General features: G+C 44.8%; 1 protein-coding gene across 1 annotated transcript; it reads left to right on the top strand.

Annotated features, from left to right (window-relative positions):
* Positions 1 to 1068: 1068 nt before the first annotated feature.
* On the top strand, positions 1069 to 20019 carry MRPL1 (mitochondrial ribosomal protein L1). Its single transcript, XM_083756799.1, has 9 exons — positions 1069 to 1183; positions 4445 to 4550; positions 5693 to 5948; positions 6617 to 6700; positions 7877 to 7948; positions 10761 to 10872; positions 12775 to 12875; positions 15574 to 15655; positions 19565 to 20019. The coding sequence occupies exons 1-9, from the start codon at positions 1147 to 1149 to the stop codon at positions 19729 to 19731; spliced, it is 1017 nt and encodes a 338-aa protein (XP_083612925.1). The 5' UTR covers positions 1069 to 1146; the 3' UTR covers positions 19732 to 20019.
* The last annotated feature ends 24 nt before the right edge of the window (positions 20020 to 20043 follow it).

The raw sequence follows: 20043 nt of genomic DNA, 5'->3' as shown, positions 1-20043 counted from the left end.
AAGGGGAAACAAAGAGGGACATCGAGATCTGCTGCGCCAGGGAATCCTGCCACCTGAGGCAACCTCATCACCTTGCCCCATAGGTGGGCCAGACCTGTTAACGGAGCATCCATTCTGATGGTATTTCTGAAGAATCATTGAACTGTAGAGTTGGAAGGGACCATGAGGGTCATCTAGTTCAGTCACCTGCAATGCAGGAATCTTTTGCCCTAAGTGGTGCTCGAACCTACATTTAAGAGCTACACGGTTTACCGACTGAGGAGTCTAGACGATGTTGCATTGCTGCTCTCCCCACCTCCTTACCTTGTCAATTTCCTTCTCCGGAAAAGTCAAGACCAGCTTTAATGGTTCTTCTTCTTCTTCTTCTTTTCTTCGGGATCACCTGTAGCCGAGTAAGATTTTCTTCCCTAAACACAGTTTTAACAATGAGTCCGTAAGTGACTGTGGAGGCCAATTTTGGATCCACACGTCCTTCCACAGTGGGGACAGAGGTTTCCGGGCAGGAGTTGATCATGGTGTGGATTTGCCAAGCGTGCCTTCCTCATAGCACATTTCTCCCTTGCATCCTGAGTTCGAGCATCAAAGTCCATGACACCTTTGGTAAAGGCTGTTCTCCAACTGGAGCGCTTGCAGGCCAGTACAGTGGTACCTCGGGTTACATTTGCTTCAGGTTACATACGCTTCAGTTTACAGACTCCGCTAACTCAGAAATAGTACTTTGGGTTAAGAACTTTGCTTCAGGATGAGAACAGAAATTGTGCTCTGGCGGTGCAGCGGCAGCTGGAGGCCCTATTAGCTAAAGTGGTGCTTCAGGTTAAGAACAGGGTTAGAGTAGTCTATAACCTGAAGCATATGTAACCCGAGGTACCTCTGCATTATTATTGCTCTGTGCCCTGGTGCATTTTGGTTATTGCTTTGAACTAAGCTCCTTTATATCTCTGTCTTTTGTAATGGGTGTCTTTACATTGTTTGTAAGCCACCTTGAATCCCCACTTGGGGAGAAAGGTGGGGCTATAAATGCATTGAATAAGAAGAGGAACTTTAATCCCGTCGCCTCAGGGGCGGAACCTTCCTTGCCCGGCTTCGCGAGGCAACCGGGGACGGTTTGCCGTTGCACACTTCGACTTCCTCCGTCCGCCCGGCAAGATGGCGGCGCCCGTGATAAGATGCTGCTGGAGGACAGGTGAGAGCGGAGAAGTGGGGCGGCTGCTTTCTGTGTCCCCCCCAGCCCCTCCTCGAAATATTTTAGGGCCGAGGGTCTCTTTTCCCGAGAGCCGGCTCCCATTGAGCTCGGCGCACGCGGGTTCAGAGGCGTCCCCGCTTCCCGGTCCTGGAAAACGTGCCTTGTTTTTGAGTTGGTTTTTGTGTGTGCTCGGTCTACCTTTTGCGAGGTTTTAAGACAGAAGACGCCGTAGTTAGCAGAGTCCTCTGCTCCTCCACTTGTAAGCAAAACCCCAGAGAACTCAAATGGAACTTACTTCTAAGTAGACGTATATAGGATTGCACTGCCAGGGCTGCCAGAAAAGGCGGCAGAGAATCATTTATCTCCAGCAATAAGGGCTTGGATTGCATTTATTTACAAATAAGCTGTAAACAGATAAGGACATTGGCAGGATTATTGAAACAACCTGCAGTTTTATAAGAGTATACAGTATGTTTCAAGCAGATGAACAAATGAGCAAATATAGTTGTAATTTGGATACGCAGAAAATATTTTCAAAAATAAATTTAAAGAACCACAGAAAGAGGGTTTTGAAATGTTTAAAATGATTGTAAAATTATTGAAATGTACAAGATTGAAAATTGTTTTTTAAAAATGGAATGCATTTATTTATTTATTTTAGTTGATCAGATTTATACACTGCTCAATTGACCAACCAACCAACCTCGAAGCGGTTTACAATAAGAGAAAACAAAAGAAAGGTTGGCCACACTGCTTTAAAGCATGCAAAAGTTTATGAAAGGCTTGTAGGGAAAGATGTGTGTGAGGATCAGTATAGTAATGGAATTTTCATTTCATGTCATTTATTAAATTTGCATACTGCCGCTCAACCGGAGATCACAAGGTGGTTCACAACATAAAAATACGTAATGAGATGCTCTTTGTTTTGCTGGGATTTTTCTTCTTCTTCCAGAGGCAGGTTTTGGTTTCTCTTCCCTAAATTAATGGAATGTACTATTAAGGTGGGACGCGGGTTAAACCACAGAGCCTAGGACTTGCTGATCAGAGGTCGGCGGTTTGAATCCCTGCGACGGGGTCAGCTTCCGTTGCTCGGTCCCTGCTCCTGCTAACCTAGCAGTTTGAAAGCATGTCAAAGTGCAAGTTGATAAATAGGTACCTCTCCAGCGGGAAGGTAAATGGCGTTTCCGTGCGCTGCTCTGGTTCGCCAGAAGCGGCTTAGTCATGCTGGTCACATGACCCGGAAGCTGTACGCCGGCTCCCTTGGCCAATAAAGCGAGATGAGCGTTGCAACCCCAGAGTCGGCCATGACTGGACCTAATGGTCAGGGGTCCCTTTACCTTTACTATTAAGGTACTGTAGTTTGTTCTTGAGAACCCTATGGTGGCATTATACCATATGAGTGGTAGTGTTAATTGCTGCACACTGTGTTTAGTCACTTACCTAAAAGGACTAAAGTTGGTGAATCAATCATGATTTTTATATGTGGTGGCCCATAACTTGCACTGAACTTGGAAGGGTCCCACACCGGAACTGGGGCTGATAACTTTAGCATCAATAAGTTTCATTAAAATACGAACATGAGTTAGAATGGTGCATGAGTTAAATACCACACTTTACATGCCATATTCCTAATAGGTGTACTCAATGTAACCACCCCTCAGGTAGTTGGGTTGAGCTCCCCAGCGCTAGAGTTACTTCTTTAACCTGGAAAACATCCCATATCAACTCATTCTATCTAAGCAGCCAAATGGATTTTGATGACTGGAGTAAAAACAGTTATTCTCTAGATTCTAACATAACTCTCAATGAAATAATAAACCTTTTGGCTTTATCATTTCTGGCAGCAGACTGAATGCTCCTCTACACAAAAAGTTCCTTTCAGAAAGAAGACTAGGGAAGAATGTGTTCTAACATAGCCTCAAACATGACATTTCGTTTTCTGTGTGGAGGCATGTTTTAATGAATGAATGTTCAGATATGTGAGCACCCATCTGCAATCAGGAGCGGTGAAGACCAGAGAAATACAGTGGTGCCTCGCAAGACGAAAATAATCCGTTCCGCGAGTCTCTTCGTCTAGCGGTTTTTTCGTCTTGCGAAGCACCCCTATTAGCCGCTTAGCGGATTAGCGCTATTAGCGGCTTAGCTGCTATTAAAGGCTAAGCGGCTATTAGCGTCTTAGAAAAAGGGAGAAAAAGCTAAAAAATCGCAAGACTCGCAAGACATTTTCGTCCTGCGAAGCAAGCCCATAGGGAAATTTGTCTTGCGAAGCGCCTCGAAAAACGGCAAACCCTTTTGTCTAGCAGGTTTTTCGTCTTGCGAGGCATTCGTCTTGCGGGGCACCACTGTAAGTGAGAACTGTACCAGAAATCTCTCTAGTTGGAAGCATAAACCATTGATTTCAACAAATTTTACTTCCAAGTAAGGCTGTGTACATATTACCAGCTTAAAATGAAGTTAAAGGTAAAGGGTCCCCTGACCGTTAGGTCCAGTTGTGGCCGACTCTGGGGTTGCGGCGCTCGTCTTGCTTTATTGGCCGAGGGAGCCGGTGTACAACTTCTAGGTCATGTGGCCAGCATAACTAAGCCGCTTCTGGCAAACCAGAGCAGCAAACGGAAACACCATTTACCTTCCCACCGGAGCGGTACCTATTTATCTACTTGCACTTTGACGTGCTTTTGAACTGCAAGGTTGGCAGGAGCAGGGACTGAGCAACGGGAGCTCACCCCATCGTGGGGATTCGAACCACCGACCTTCTGATCGGCAAGTCCTAGGCTCTGTGGTTTAACCCACAGCGCCACCTGTGTCCCAAAACGCAGTTAGGTTGTTCTTTTTCTTAGTTTACTTCAAAGCTCATCAAAATGCAGCATATAGTAAGAAATGACCGGATAGATGCAGTATAAATATAAATTCTGACTAATGTGTGTGCACTCCTTCCCAAACTAGTGGTGGAGAGAAGTATGTAGGCAGCTCAAGCGTGCTCGGTCTTGAACCTTACATAGGCCTTTTGGTGCCACATTTAATCTATACTGTACTTTTGTTTGGAACTGTTTTATTTGTTGTTATAATTGTGTAATTATATTGTTATAACCTGCAGTGGGATCTTACGGTGCAAGGAGGGTAAGAAATCATATATCCTTGGAATCACTAAATGCAAAGGCCTATTAATGCCAGTTCTGTCACATAACTTCGTTTGCAGCTTTGCTGATTCCTGGCTCTCATTAGCATGGTTTCTCTCTCCCCCCCCCCCCCGTCTTTAAACAGTTTCAGCTCATTGTCCTAGCCGTATTTTCCCCAGAATTCGTCAGCATTCTGCAGTGCTTCCCAGTTTTGCCCGTTTGCTGATTTCCAATAGACACTATGCTGCAAAGTAAGTAAATAACTTTTATTTCTTTTAAACTTAGTAATAAAAGACAAGACACTTGAAATCAAAGTATAAATAGCAACACTGAATAGGTTCAGGCAAGCACCAGCCTGTTTCTGCGGCAGGACTCGGTCCCCAAGATCTCCCCATACTTGTCATTTAATTTTTAAAAATTGTTTTCATATCTGTTCTTTTAATTGTTGTTTGTATTGTAGTTAGGGTCCTTATTACATTGCAGAGCAGTGGAAGGGAGAGGTGGGAAAATATTGTTAAAAAGGAGTAAAAAAGGTAAAGGTACCCCTGCCCGTACGGGCCAGTCTTGACAGACTCTGGGGTTGTGCGCCCATCTCACTCAAGAGGCCAGGGGCCAGCGCTGTCCGGAGACACTTCCGGGTCACGTGGCCAGCGTGACATCGCTGCTCTGGCGAGCCAGAGCCACACACGGAAACGCCGTTTACCTTCCCGCTGGTAAGCGGTCCCTATTTATCTACTTGCACCCGGAGGTGCTTTCGAACTGCTAGGTTGGCAGGCGCTGGGACCGAGCAGCGGGAGCGCACCCCGCCGCAGGGATTCGAACCGCCGACCTTTTGATCGGCAAGTCCTAGGCGCTGAGGCTTTAACCCACAGCGCCACCTGCGTCCCAAGTAAAAAAAAAGGAGTAGTCATAGGTAAATCAGTGTATTCAAATCTGAATTGTTAAATTGTGTTATTATTGTTATTATGGTTTTTGTTGTATGTATCTTTTGCGATTGATGTTTGTATTGAAAAAATGATTAAATAATATTTTTTTTTTTTAAAAAAAAGGATATAGATTTTCTTCTCAACAAAATAAGAGAACGATGTGACACATTTGCGGGTCCCAATCTGCTAGCTGAAGATTAGTGCTAGACAATTGGTTTTATTTCTGGGTGTGAATGAAGAAAGAGAACCTATTATCTTGGGGAAAGTTTAAAAATAAAGTATCCTAATTCAGATAAGATACTTTATTTTTAAACTTTCCCCAAGATAATAGGCACCTTGAAATGTTTTGCCACAGATTGAGGCAGCTCTCCTGTTTTAGTTCCAACTTCCAGCCACCAGAAACATGTATTTTTATGGTAAGTGTATTGAGCTGGGCTGTTTCATTTATCACTTCCATTTCCTTAAAGAAAAGAGAAAAAACCCAGAAGGGACGCCAAAAAGAAGACCGCAGAATCAGAGCCCAAGAAAAAAAAGAACCCTTACACATTTCCCTTGCCAAGTGAGCCAAAGGACGATGTTTATTTGACGTGGTGCTATCAAAGGCCAGTTTATGAGGCAGAAGTGGCTTTAGAGATGCTGAAGACGTTTCAGCAACTGGACTTCACTTCCCCCAAGCAGCATGTATACATTGATATGACCCTGGACATGGCAATGGAGAAGAAGGTACGCTGGAAAAGGCTCATAGTTTGCAAGTATTAGTGGCCACTTTCCTTTATAACTGAAATTACAGTATTTCAGGGACTTTGAAAGTTAGTTTATTTTTTAAAACATTCAGTGCAATTTTTCTAAGTTGTTCATTCAGACATGATGCCCGAAGAAGGGCTCCCAAAATTTTTAGCTGAAATATCTTCACTTGTATTTTATAAGCTTGCACTGAGTTGCGAGTTCTGCCCCTCTCTGCCCTGGGCCTTCATTCCACTGGGGAGACCTTTCTCTAAATTTGTGTCAATGCAATTATCGATGCAAAAATGCTAACGGAAGGAGAAGCAAAGACGAGGTGGAAGCCTCTAGTCATCCAGAATATTTTCTGCAACACACTGCAGAATGTTTGGCTCGTGGTGGTGATCTTTGAAAAGGATTATAGGGATATTTTAGGGGCTTCCTTCGGCTCATAGAAGCTAGTTGAACAGTTGACTATTGACTAACGTGCATTTTATGTATATTTTAAATAGTTTTTAAAAATCTTAATGTTTCTGTGCACGTGAAAAGAAATACAGAGCACATATCTGAATTTTGGATCAACTTGCCTTTGTCAACTAAGTAAATTTATTTTGCTGAATTCAATAATGTGAGGCTTTTCAATTTTGCTTGTTTGCTTTGGCACCTTTCAGAAACCTTTGGAACCATTCGTTGGCACAGTTCGTCTGCCTCACCATTTCACAGATGACATCCATAAGGTCGTAGTATTCACAGCGGTGAGTTACAGCATGTTGCTGCAATGCCTCCTTGAGCTTGTATGTATAGGTTAGTCAGGCAAGTGTTTTGAGGCAGTGGCCTCGATGCCACTCTTGCAGAATCTAGCAGATATCTCACCGTTTTGGATACATCCAGAAGGTTTTCTAAATGTATACATCCATGATGTGTGTTTGGTACAGTGTGTTCTAGATTATGATGTTCCTGAGAACACTTGAGCCAGAGCTTGATCTTGGAATGGGTGAAGTGATATCAGAGAATGTTCAAAGCACTTCACATCCATAACCCCTTAAAGGTAAAGGGACCCCTTGCCATTAGGTCCAGTCGTGACCGACTCTGGGTTTGCGGCGCTCATCTCGCTTTATTGGCCGACTGGAGCCGGCGTACAGCTTCTGGGTCATGTGGCCAGCATGTCTAAGCAGCTTCTGGCGAACCAGAGCAGCGCACGGAAACGCCGTTAACCTTCGCGCCGGAGTGGTACCTATTGATCTACTTGCACTTTGACATGCTATTGAACTGCTAGGTTGGCAGGAGCAGGGACCGATCAAAAGGAGCTCACCCCGTTGTGGAGATTTGAACCGCTGACCTTCTGATCAGCAAGTCCTAGGCTTTGTGGTTTAACCCACAGCACCACCCATGGCCCTTAGAGTATCACTCCCTGGTGCCAAAAGAATATGAGGAATCCTGTCTGCACGGCAAAGCCTTGCTATGGCCAACATTTGCAAGTTGAGCAGGTTCCCAATCTAGGTAACAGGAGGAGGAACTGGTGTTCATCCATAACCCCTTACAACAGCCCTATTAAGTGGGGCTGGGCAGAAGGAAAACCACAGCCTGCTAGTGGACCTGTCAAATAGCCAGCAGATCATCCTGGTTCTGTTGGGTGCTGTGATTCCTGCAAAATATGCTCAATTAACTTGACCTTTGTCTGGCCATCCAGGGCACTTTTTAAAGCATTAATGCATGCTCAAGATGTTCATTGTGCCCATCCAACGTCTGGTGCGCTCATTGGGGTCACCCAGTCAAAACACACCTATAACTTGGCCAGAGGGGAGGGGGGTCTGCATTTCCTACCTAGCAGCACCTTCACCTGCCTAAGAAAGCCTTGAAGAAACGCCAGCTGTATGGGAAAATATCTAGTGCTCCTATTGTCTTCATTCTGAACTTTCGTTTCCTTACAGGATGCAGAGCAAGCTGCTCTAGCAAGAGAAAATGGAGCTACATTTGCAGGAGGGACTGAATTAATCAAGCCGGTAATTAACAGATGGCGTTAATTAAGTACTGTGAGAAGACCTAAAGAAAAGTAGAAAGCATCTACGTAATCTGAAATCAGTTCTTTTAATCTTTCTCACTTTTGATCATTTGTTTCTTGTCTTGCGGGAGAATACTAGCACTGGGGAAACCCATTCAGATGGGCAGAGTATAAATAAAATTATTATTATTATTAGTAGTAGTAGTAGTTTTATTAGTATTAGTATTATTATTACAAGCAGCCTGGTTGCAGCCCTTCAAAAGAGTCCACTGCCAGAACCTACTGAGATACATGTACAGTGGTACCTCGGGTTAAGAACTTAATTCGTTCCGGAGGTCTGTTCTTGAAACTGTTCTTAACCTGAAACACCACATTAGCTAATGGGGCCTCCCACTGCCGCTGCACTGCCGGAGCACGATTTCTGTTCTTATCCTGAAGCAAAGTTCTTAGCCCAAGGTACTATTTCTGGGTTAGCAGAGTCTGTAACCTGAAGCGTATGTAACCCGAGGTACCACTGTATTATGTCACTTCCTGCTCCATTTTTGGGGATCACATCCCCCCCCCCAGTATAGCTACCCTTGTCATTGTTTGTGGTGCCACTCAAGGCTGCTGAAATTCTGGAGGTACTAGGAAGGCAAACAGGATCCCACAACTTCAGAAGGTTAGAATCTAAAGTATATTTTCAGATTCCTTATAAGTGCAGAGATATAGTGGCATCAGGGGTCTCCTGAAGTTGTTGCACAACAGAATTTTAAAGCCTGTTATAAATTCCCTTAAAATGTACCTCTTCTGGGTTTTGTGTGTATGTGCATATGTTTCTTTTAAGGGATTCTGCCAACTGAAATGAAGATGTAGTTGTAATTTTCTAATTATTGGCTCAAATTGATGCATGTATGCCAGGGCGGGTTACCCAATATTTGCCCAGACACTGAGGTCCACCTCCAAGGGCCTTTTGGTGGTTCCCGCGTTCTGAGGAGTGAAGTTAAAGGGAACCAAGCAGAGGACATACTCAGCAATGGCACCCACCCTGTGGAACGCCCTCCCAGCAGATATCAAGGAGATAAATAACTATACAACTTTTAGAAGATATCTTTTAGAAGCCCTGTATTAGGAAGTTGTTAATGCTTGACGTTTGTTTACCATGTTTTTATATGTTCTGGAAACCACCCAGAGTGGCTAGGGAAACCCCAGGCCAATGGGCAGAGTATTAATCATAAAATAATAATAATAATAATAATAATAATAATAATAATAATAATAATAATAAAAAACAAAAAAACCCAATTATTAAACTGTGTTCTCAGCTGAATAGTTGCATCTCTCTGTTTCAGAGGTTAGATTAGAACAAATGATTCAGCATTTTGATTTCTTGGTTGGGTGTTTTTCCAGAATGAGGATGCCTCCTGCGAACCAAAAAAATAGAATTTAAAATATTTATATATACAGATTGCTTTAGCCTCTTTGGTTCATACCAGAGTAGGACCTTGACATGCTACGATATTGTTATGTCTTGAAAATTATTATCCAGTTGTGCTGCAGTTTGCACATGGAGAAACTTGCTGTCTTTGGATTTCAGCAAATGCTGTCCCTGGTTGGAGTGGGAATGTACTGTAATATTCCCTACAAGCTACACATTATGAGACAGAAAATAGAGGCCGTTCCGCTTCACTTTTTTTTTTTTTTTTTTGTCCTAGAACTGAGAGTGCACAAAGTAAATATTTGCCTCAGCTGCAGAATGATCATGAACATTGTGGTCATTTATGCAGCAGCAAAGAAAAAGCAGCCCTCCTGCTTTCAAATGAAAATAAATGCCCTTCTTTTTGCACTAGCATTGTCTAAGCATTATTGAAGCTTATATGTTAGATTGCCATCTTGGCAAATCATTAAATATTTGTCTCCAACACGGGTTTCTTGCGTGTCTGATTAAGTAGACCAAACCCTTACTACTTTATGTGTAAGAAACACGTTCTTGCTGCCGTTTGTAGCCGTTGAAAAAGTTATCGTCACCTTCTGAATGTTATGACTTCTGGCCTTGATGCTAAGCTTTGAACTTTAAGCGATAGATTTGCATCATTGCTTTCATGGGAGGGGTAAGTGAATCCTCACTGGGAGACCATCTCATGAAGGACATTGGTATAGGAGTAGCAAAAAACAAGGAAGGAAATGTAGGTCTATCTAAGTCACAGCAGCTGAACAGAACTAGCATGGGAAAGGGCTGTTGTGCATGGCCTGGTGCTATCATTATCCTGTTTTAAAGAGGATGCAGCTCCCACATTTTCGTCCTTGTTACCTTTGTGCAAGGATGAGAAGCTTGTGGCCCATCCCACGTTGCTAGACCACAGCTCCCATCATCCCTGACTATTGCCCATGTTGGCTGGGGCTGGTGGAAGTTGAAATCCCCTGGAGGACCACAGGTTCATCTCTTCTCCCCTCCGCTCCTTGCTCTTCTTAGGCCTAGCAAGGAAGTAAGGAGGCAAACTGGGTGTTCGGTTTTTTATTACAGTGGTACCTTGGGTTAAGTACTTAATTCATTCTGGAGGTCCATTCTTAACCTGAAACTGCTCTTAACCTGAAGCACCACTTTAGCTAATGGGGCCTCCCGCTGCCGCCGCACCGCCGGAGCACGATTTCTGTTCTCATCCTGAAGCAAAGTTCTTAACCCGAGATAATATTTCTGGGTTAGCGGAGTCTGTAACCTGAAGCGTATGTAACCTGAAGGAATGTAACCCGAGATACCACTGTATTGACTTTTGCTAGACTTAATTTCTAAAAGGGACATAAATCATAACAATCTTTTCTTCTTTCCCCACCAGATATTGGATGGTGAGATCAAGGCAGATTTTTATGTTGGCGTGCCGACAATGTCATCCAAGATTACTCCTCTAAGGGGGATGCTGAAGCAAAGGTTCCCAAGGACCAGAAATGGTGAGGGTCAAAATTTTAGTGAGCATGCTGTGTAAGGCTACAACACTGTAGACACTTACGTGAGTTTAACCTTCCTTTCCAGTAATTTATGTCTGGGGTTTTTCTGTAGGAAGCATTTTCAACATTCAACACATCCCATAAAGCAGGTGTGAAATCAGCTGCAGACACACCCGATGACGTTCCACAAGCCACATCGATAGGCTGATTTATTAAGCTGTCTGTCAGCATGCTTTTTATTATGTTCTTACCACGTTTTTATCATTGATGTTCTGTAAAGTGTTTTTAAGGTTGTACACTGCCCTGGGATATTTTGATAAAGGGCATTATACAAATTGTAACAGTGACAACAATCGGATATGCAGTTGTTGCACAGGAGCCAGGCCAGGGGCAAGGAATCTGTGGCCCTCCAGAACTGCAACTCCCACCACCCCTAACCATGGGAGTTGTAGTTCAGCAAGATCTGGAAGCCTAAAGGCCTCGGCCTCCATTTGTTAAGCCTTTTAGGAGTCACAGGACTCTTCCCGCAAAAGGCTTAACACAGGGGATGTGGCGGGAACGGGGAATTTCCACTGCACTTGTGTGGAAGTTTCTCTGTGATTTAGTTGAAAGCAACCCTAATCCTTAATGGTGATTAGCTGCTGTAGCGTCAGGGTGCTGAGAGAATCCTGCAGAGCAAGGAGTGATTGTAAAAGGGATCAAGGGTGCAGGATACCTCCCTTCCTCAGTGGAGCCCTTGTCCTCTAGGGATCAGACGAGAAGAAGTGGAGGTCAGCTGTTGGGCTGCATTGCAAGATTTTGCAGATTGTAAACATGAACGCTAGTTCCTCCCCCTGTTACCTAGATTGGGAACCTGCTCAACTTGCAAATGTTGGCCATAGCAAGGCTTTGCCGTGCAGATAGGATTCCTCACATTCTTTTACATTCCTCACATTCATTTCCAAGCACAATTCAAAGTGTTGGTGCTGACCTTTAAAGCCCTAAGCGGCCTCGGTCCAGTATACCTGAAGGAGCATCTCCACCTCCATCATTCTGCCCAGATGCTGAGGTCCAGCGCCGAGGGCCTTCTGGCGGTTCCCTCATTGCGAGAAGCAAAACTACAGGGAACCAGACAGAGGGCCTTCTCGGTAGTGGCGCCCGCCCCGTGGAACGCCCTTCCAGCAGATGTCAAATCGATAAACAACTACCTGACATTCAGAAGACATCTTAAGGCAGCCCTGTTCAGGGAAGTTTTTAACGTGTGATATTTTAGTGTATTTTTGGTTTCTATGGAAGCCGCCCAGAGTGGCTGGGGAGGCCCAGCCAGATGGGCGGGGTATAAATAATAAATTATTATTATTATTATTATTATTACTATTATTGTTATTATTATTATTTAGCACCAGGGAATGATACTCTAAGGGCCATGGGTGGTGCTGTGGGTTAAACCACAGAGCCTAGGACTTGCCGATCAGAAGGCCGGTGGTTCGAATCCCTGCGACGGGGTGAGCTCCCGTTGCTCGGTCCCTGCTCCTGCCAACCTAGCAGTTCGAAAGCATGTCAAAGTGCAAGTAGATAAATAGGTACTGCTCTGGTGGGAAGGTAAATGGCGTTTCCGTGCGCTGCTCTGGTTCGCCAGAAGTGGCTTAGTCATGCGGGCCACATGACCCGGAAGCTGTACGCCGGCTCCCTCAGCCAATAAAGCGAGATGAGCGCCGCAACCCCAAAGTCAGCCACGACTGGACCTAATGGTCAGGGGTCCCTTTACCTTTGCTAATGATACTTTGCACACAGGTCCCCACTGTGGCATGTGACGCGCTTCTGGGCCTCACCAAAGAACGCCTGTTGACACACAGCTCTTGTTTGTCCTGCAGCATTTGTCTTGACACCTCTCTCCCCCCCCCCTCTTTCCCCATTTTGAACCAGGTTCTCTCAGTTACGACATTCTCCAGATGCTCGAGTTCTTTAAAGTGTGCCACGAATATGAAGTAGAGAACGGTAACATCATCCACACTCCCATCGGAATGGTAAGTTTCACAAGGGATTTTGGCAACTGTCCGGCCAAATTCAAGCCGTTGTTAATCATTTACCGAAAGTACGCACAGGTACACAGCTTTCGTTCTTCGTTGCTCCGTTGCATTTCAGGAACACTTCGAAATGGGTCATCCCACAGGACAGTCAGTTGGGGGGAAAAGTCTGCAAATCATTACCCTCTGCTAACGTAAGAGGTTTCTTTTCTGAATACACCAGAAAGCAAGGTTTACATCACGTTAGCAAGGAGCAGCCCCTTGATAATATACGTTAATAGCCTGCCCTATCCTAAAAGCCCAGGGTCGGAGCAAACTGTATACTGAATAGGTCAGTATTTCTCAGATTATGGGATAGTCCCCTGGGCAGCGGGGGGTGGTGACTCAGTTATCTAAGTGGATTTGCCTCTTTGACTTTAATCATATGCCTTCTAATTTAATCATATGCCTTCTAATTTAATAAAGCTACACACGAATAAAAAGCAATTCTGGAGCAAGACACATACAGTGGTACCTCGGGTTAAGTACTTAATTCGTTCCGGAGGTCCGTTCTTAACCTGAAACTGTTCTTAACCTGAAGCACCACTTTAGCTAATGGGGCCTCCTGCTACCACCGCGCCACCGGAGCACGATTTCTGTTCTCATCCTGAAGCAAAGTTCTTAACCTGAAGCACTATTTCTGGGTTAGCAGAGTCTGTAACCTGAAGCGTATGTAACTTGAAGCATATGTAACCTGAGGTACCACTGTACTTTGTTTGACAGTGTACTGGTGCTTTGTGACCTGTCAGCTTAGAAGAGGCACTTCCACTCACAGGAAGACAGAGTCAGCTGCTTGCATTTCTAAAATACGTTCTGTATATTAAAAACTTTTTTGTGTTCAGATCTGCTTGGCCACCCGTGGATCTGGTGAATGCCAGAAATATACAGTCATACCTCATGTTGTGTCTGCTTCAGGTTACGTGTTTTCATGTTGGGTACTGCGGCAACCCGGAAGTACCAGAAATGGTTACTTCCAGGTTTTGCTGCTCACACATGCGCAGAAGCGCTAAATCATGCCGCATGCATGCACAGAAGCGCTAACTCGTGACGTGCGCATGCACAGACACTGTGCTTCGGCCTGTGTCTGTTCCATGTTGCGGACCGGCCTCCAGAAAAGATCCCATCCGTAACGTGAGGTTCCACTGTAGTTGGAACAATATGGGAAAGTCTTCAGAGTTTCCAAGACGAGATTGTCAGTGTGGCCACGTATGTGAGTCTGAAATGAGGGAAGAGAGAGAGCTGTTCTCCCTCTTTGCTGCTTCTTAGTGGCCTAGGGCACAGGGGAAACTCTCCTATGTGCCTACCAGAAAGCATTTTTTTTGTAGAAATATTTATTTAGTAGCTGGGCTAGGATGACGTACCTCCCATTTAATCCCTAAAGGCACTCCACTGTCAGAGGCTTTGAATACCAGTTGCTGTGAATCACCAGTGGGAAAAGGCTCCTGCTTTCGGGTTTCCCATAGGCATCAAATTGGCCACTGTGTGAATGGGATGCTGGACTAGCTAGGCCTTTTTCCAATCCAGCAGAGCTCTTCTTATGCTCTTGGTCTCCCCTCACTCTTCCTCTACATCAGTGGTTCCCAAACTTGGGTCTCCAGCTGTTATTTGGACTACCGTTCCCATCATCCCTGACCACTGGTCCTGCTAGCTAGGAATGATGGGAGTTGTAGTCCAAAAAAACCAGCTGTGGATACCCAAATTTGGGAAGCCCTGCTCTACATTGGGAAAGTCTTCTGTACTAAATCAGCCTTACAACCTTTTCAAGTGTCTGGGAGAGAGGTATTGCTTGCGTTTGCTAAGTGTGTTGTGGGTTTTTGTGTTTTCCATGTTGCAGACCGCCCTGCAAAGTCTCCCAGGGCCAATTCAGACTGCCAGCCTCAACCTCTTCCTGAACAATACTGCCCCAATATTTGTGTAGGATAGGTGTGGGGGAACTTTGGCCCTCCAGAAGTTGCGGAATTACAACCCTAGTCATCCTAGGCCATTGGCTACATGCCTGCTGGGGCTGATGGGAGATGTAGTTCATCAAAACCTGGAGGGCTGGTGGTTTCGCCACCTCTGATGCTCAAAGTCAGCCCTCAGCCCTTTGTTGATGAGATGCTATGGAATGTTCACAAACAGTTTTGCTTGCAGATGAGAATTTTACAATCTGTGGCTGATCTTTGTGCAGTATGTAATTTTCTCTCAATCCGTATTTTAATTAAGACTGATTTACTTCAGACCACAGCTTCTGTGTGACCAGTTTGCCTTCCTGTCCTCACCTTTACTCCCAAGGAGATGATGTTTGCCCTAGGTTCCCAGGCTGCTTGTTGCATATTAAACCTTACAGATTTGATTTTATCTGAGGACTTACATATTGAGAGCCAATCCCATAGCAGGCTGCCTAAGCAGGGGGTATATACACCTATATATTTACAGTGGTTGAGTTGGAGTACAAATATATCTCTTTTTTTCACAGCAGAATATCTTTAAGCTAATGACGCTAATGGCATTTATGGCACTTTGCATCTTTAATAGAGAGGAAAATGTCCCCCCCCTTTTATTAAAAAACAAAAGCCCAGAACTCTGATTAAATATTTACCCCAGCCGCTGCAGTTTTTATTAATCCGGGAGCGTTTAATGTTTTCTGCTTCATTAATTTTGCATTAACTTCTTTCAGCTGGATATGCCTAATGATCAGATCGTTGCCAATCTGGATGCAGTTATTAAAGACGTTTGTAAATACAAACCTTTGAGCTATGGTAAGCTGCTCTTTTCTTTTAGTCCCTTAATTGACACTAAAAGCTAATTATATTACACAGATGAATAAAGGGAGCACCTTTCTACCACCGAGGAGGGGAAATGACTTTATTATTATTTTTTTAAAAACCTACACAGACAAGCCCAGCAATAAGGAACACTTAACAGGCAGCGCTGTGTCAAGAGAGATGTACTTAAAGGATATCATTAACACTAGTAAACCTGCTTCTTTCCTTTCAGAAGGAATCTTTGGGAAGCTATTTTCTCATCCTCTTGGAATGGTGTGTGACGTTTTCCTGGCTCCAGCCTAATCCTGGCAGCTTTTGAAACGTCAAGCACCATCTTTTTGCAGATTCCTATGGAATCCCAGTGCAAATTTTGATATTGGTCTCTTTTTTAAAAAAAGAACGAATTATTATCTGAAAATTTTAAGGTGGGGTATGTCCCTAAATTTGCAAGTGCTGATATATATTCAGTCCCTGTATGGGACAGCTGCGCATTCCTGCAATGATCCTCAGAGTCCCTTCCAACTCTTCTATGATTTAAGCAGTTTGGTTTTGCCTTAGGGAAGTCCTTTTAAAAAGAAATGGTGTTGGCAGTTAAGGACATACACTTTAGGCTGGAATCCCCAGTCCCAACCTCAGCTTGGCTATGAATTTAGAGGGGGTGCCCTTGCGCACACCTGCAATATGGGACTTTAAAGTCACTGTACTGGATGAAACGAGAAACACTGTATAAATGCTAATTGGACGGTTGTCATTCAGCCCTTGCACCCTCAACACTGCCTGTAATGACTAAAGCTGCAACCTCCACTTGGCTGCCTTATCAAATATCTTCTCATTGGCCTTGTGTGAGAAAGCTGGGTGGTCCTGGGACCCAGTAGCATCTCTAAAAATTTCAACCAGCATAGCCTTTGATCCAGTTCAGAGGGAGCAACCCACCATGGGGCATTGATCTGTCCAGGAATCCGCTGGAGCCTGGTGTCCTCTTCCCCCTTGCATGCAAAGGAAAGAGATTTAAAGCTTCTGTTCGTGTTTTAGAAGAAATGGCAATTATTATTATTTTGTTCATCTGAACTTGGCAAACGGTGGTTTTTTTCAAACCATGGTGCATCAAGGGAGGGTGGTTTGGTATTCTGGCCTGTTAAGAAACTGTGGTGTGAACAAACCACTATTTTTGCCGGGTTCAGACACGACAACAAACAGTTTATTCTAAAATATGAACAGTCATGTCTCCTCCTGCCATGCACGGAGAAGGAGGGTGGAAGCTCCGAGCTCATGCACTAACAAAATCCATGGTTGGGTGTGACATTTATACGGGGCCTCTATACTCCATTGTCCTTGATATTTCTGCCTGCTGTTCCTTTGCCCTTCTCCAGGTAATACAGGATAGGCACCAAGAATAAAGATAAACCAGGCAGGGACTGGCAGCCATTCTGTTCTCTGCCTTACACCTCCTTGAGTAGAAGTCACATAACAAACATTAACATGCAGGTGGTGCTGTGGTTTAAACCACAGAGCCTAGGACTTGCTGATCAGAAGGTCAGCGGTTCGAATCCCCGCGACGGGGTGAACTCCCGTTGCTCGGTCCCTGCTCCTGCCAATCTAGCAGTTCGAAAGCACGTCAAGTAGATAAATAGGTACCACTCCGGCGGGAAGGTAAAAGGCGTTTCCGTGTGCTGCTTTGGTTTGCCAGAAGCGGCTTAGTCATGCTGGCCACATGACCCAGAAGCTGTATGCCAGTTCCCTCGGCCAATAAAGCGAGATGAGCTCCGCAACCCTAGAGTCGGCCACAACTGGACCTAAAGGTCAGGGGTCCCTTTACCTTTTAAAGAGTGCTCAGAGCACTCCACACACATTATCTCAGGGATATTTGCAATTGTTGGATCAATCCATCAACCTCTGATGGATGATTTAGAAGGATTGGGTCCGGCATCACTTTCACTGCCTGTGTGTGCCAGGATCTATCCTCAGCAGAGTTGCATCTCAGTGCATCTCCTTCCTTGGAAGCATCTTCGGGGTTGAAGGTACACAAAGTAGGCAATAAACACTCATGGACACCATAAAGATTCAGTCGAGTATAGAGGTTTACTTGACAGGCATTGAAGCATATTGGTAGCCAATATATACAGACATTCACCTCTGCCGTGGTCAGAGTCTAACAAAAGTCCAAGACGCACTCTCTCTGCTTCTCTCACTGCAAGCAAGAGACTCACAACAAGTTACACAGAACCGTTGTTATCAATGCTTCCTGTCACGCTGCGCATTTCCAAAGAACAGTCCTCGCAGAAAAAGTCCTTGCATAGACAAAACAATCTCGGCCTTCTGCTGCTTCTTGAAACTTATCCTCTGTTCCTCTTTGTTTCTGGAACAAATGATTCTCTCTCACACAGAGAGAGAATATCCAACAGCAATAACGTTGAAAGGCCGGTGAGAATTTCTCCCCCCCCCCCCCAATATTGCAGCTCAGGGGTAGCTAACCGTTTTTTATCCTCAGGGCTACATTCAAGGTGGGCCTGAGTTTTGAGAGCTGGCGGGGGCAGGAGGTGGGGGGGGGGAGATGCAAGAGGTTAAAGGTAAAGTTAAAAGGACCCCTGACCATTAGGTCCAGTCATGGCCGACTCTGGGGTTGCGGCACTCATCTCGCTTTACTGGCTGAGGGAGCCGGTGTACAGCTTCCGGCTCATGTGGCCAGCATGACTAAGCTGCTTCTGGCGAACCAGAGCAGTGCACAGAAACGCTGTTTACCTTCCCACTGGAGCGGTACCTACTTATCTACTTGCACTTTGCCATGCTTTTGAACTGCTACGTTGGCAGGAGCAGGGACTGAGCAACGGGAGCTTACCCAGTCACGGGGATTCAAACCACTGACCTTCTGATCAGCAAGTCCTAGGCTCTGTGGTTTAACCCACAGCGCCCTGAAAATGGCTGGTGGGGGGGTGGGGAAAGAATCCTATCCACTCCCATCAGTCAGAGATCCATGGAGTAACAGGGCCTTTTGGTGGGTGGGTATAATCCCATCCTCACCGTTATTGTGGGTGCACCTCCCCATGCAAGTTAATGGTAAGCACAATCTCTCCCATTAATTTGCATGGGGAGTGTAGAAGAGGCTTTCCTCCCAACCTGCTATGGGAAGGAAATTTTGGGCTGGCAGGCCACTTTGAAAGGCTTTTGTGGGCCCAATCTTGTTCTCATGTTCACCCTGCCTCAGAGGTTAGCTACCCCTGTTGCAGATGGAAAATTTGAGCAAGTTACTCCCCTTTTCAGACTGCTGATCACTGCGCCCCAACACAAATGTGTTTTTAATTCATTTTCAGTGCCCCATAGAAATTGTGTCTCCTGTTGCTGCTTCCCTTTTTCTCTTGAGCTAAGCTTTGAAATTGTGGGGCTTTCCAGCTCACACTCTTAAGCTGCTCCACAACACCAGCTCAACAATCAATGCCACTAGATACAGTAAATAACCGTGTTTACAGAAGTAATGGAGATTGCCACATTCACAATCCCAGCATGAAAGCAGGGTCTTCTCTTGTCGCCAGATGTGGAGGTGAAAGAGCTCAATCTATCAGATATCAATTCGGTTGACGGCAGCAAACTTTTATTTTTACACATTTCATTACAGCATTTAGGTCAAAGCTAAGTTTCTCAGCCCAAGCTGAGAACCGATACATGACGTCCATTTTCCATAGGCAAGTTTAGTACATTCCTAAATCTCTCGCACTGAAATTTAAGAGCCTTAAAAGTGCTTTACTTTTGGCTAGGCCTGACCCTGTACTATTTTCTACAACACTTTTAATAACTTGAGGACAGTGTGATCAGTGTTCTAGATCTCGCAGCGCATGCTGTTTGACTTGTCAGCAAGAGCACCAAAGTGATAAACTGGATTTTTCCTCCCCCTTTTCTTTTTTTTCCTAGGCCCGTTTGTGACACACTTGAGCATTTGCAGTTCAACAAGCGAAAGCTTGGATTTAAAAGTAGAGCGCTTTCTCCCCAAAAGAACTGTGAAAGAGAAAGTGGAGGAGAAGGTGAAAGACGATGACAGTGATGATGACGAAGAAGAAGAAAGGCAGAAGTCCAGCTAACTTGAGTGTTGCACACATGTCTTTATCCTTCTCTCTGTACAAAACCCTTTTATGGAAGCAACTCTGTGACAGCGTCCTAATCTGCAAGACCTCCCAGCTGTCCTCCCGTCAGGGCATAAGCAATTGGCAATAAGATGTATTTAAAAAGTTTTTGTTGAGAGTCCAACCCGATATTTGGGGAGCCAATTGTTTTATGAAAATGTCTTGCATAGCAGCACCTCTCTCAGTTCATATGAGCAGTTGTACTGCCCTATTGCCTTTGACTATAAATGAACAGTCATTGTTCAATTTGTGTGTGTGTGTGTATGTCTT

Source organism: Podarcis gaigeae, assembly GCF_964106915.1.
Source record: "Podarcis gaigeae genome assembly, chromosome: 9".
Classification (NCBI taxonomy): domain Eukaryota; kingdom Metazoa; phylum Chordata; class Lepidosauria; order Squamata; family Lacertidae; genus Podarcis; species Podarcis gaigeae.
Note: the sequence above shows the minus strand (reverse complement) of the source record. Positions and strands in the feature narration are given on the sequence as shown.

Bases quoted from the DNA above. Each gene is read 5' to 3' on its own strand.
- MRPL1 (XM_083756799.1), top strand. From the start codon at position 1,147: ATGGCGGCGCCCGTGATAAGATGCTGCTGGAGGACAG. The intron at 6,701-7,876 runs GTGAGTTACAGC...GTTTCCTTACAG, and splicing joins AGGTCGTAGTATTCACAGCG to GATGCAGAGCAAGCTGCTCT. The intron at 12,876-15,573 runs GTAAGTTTCACA...AACTTCTTTCAG, and splicing joins TCCACACTCCCATCGGAATG to CTGGATATGCCTAATGATCA.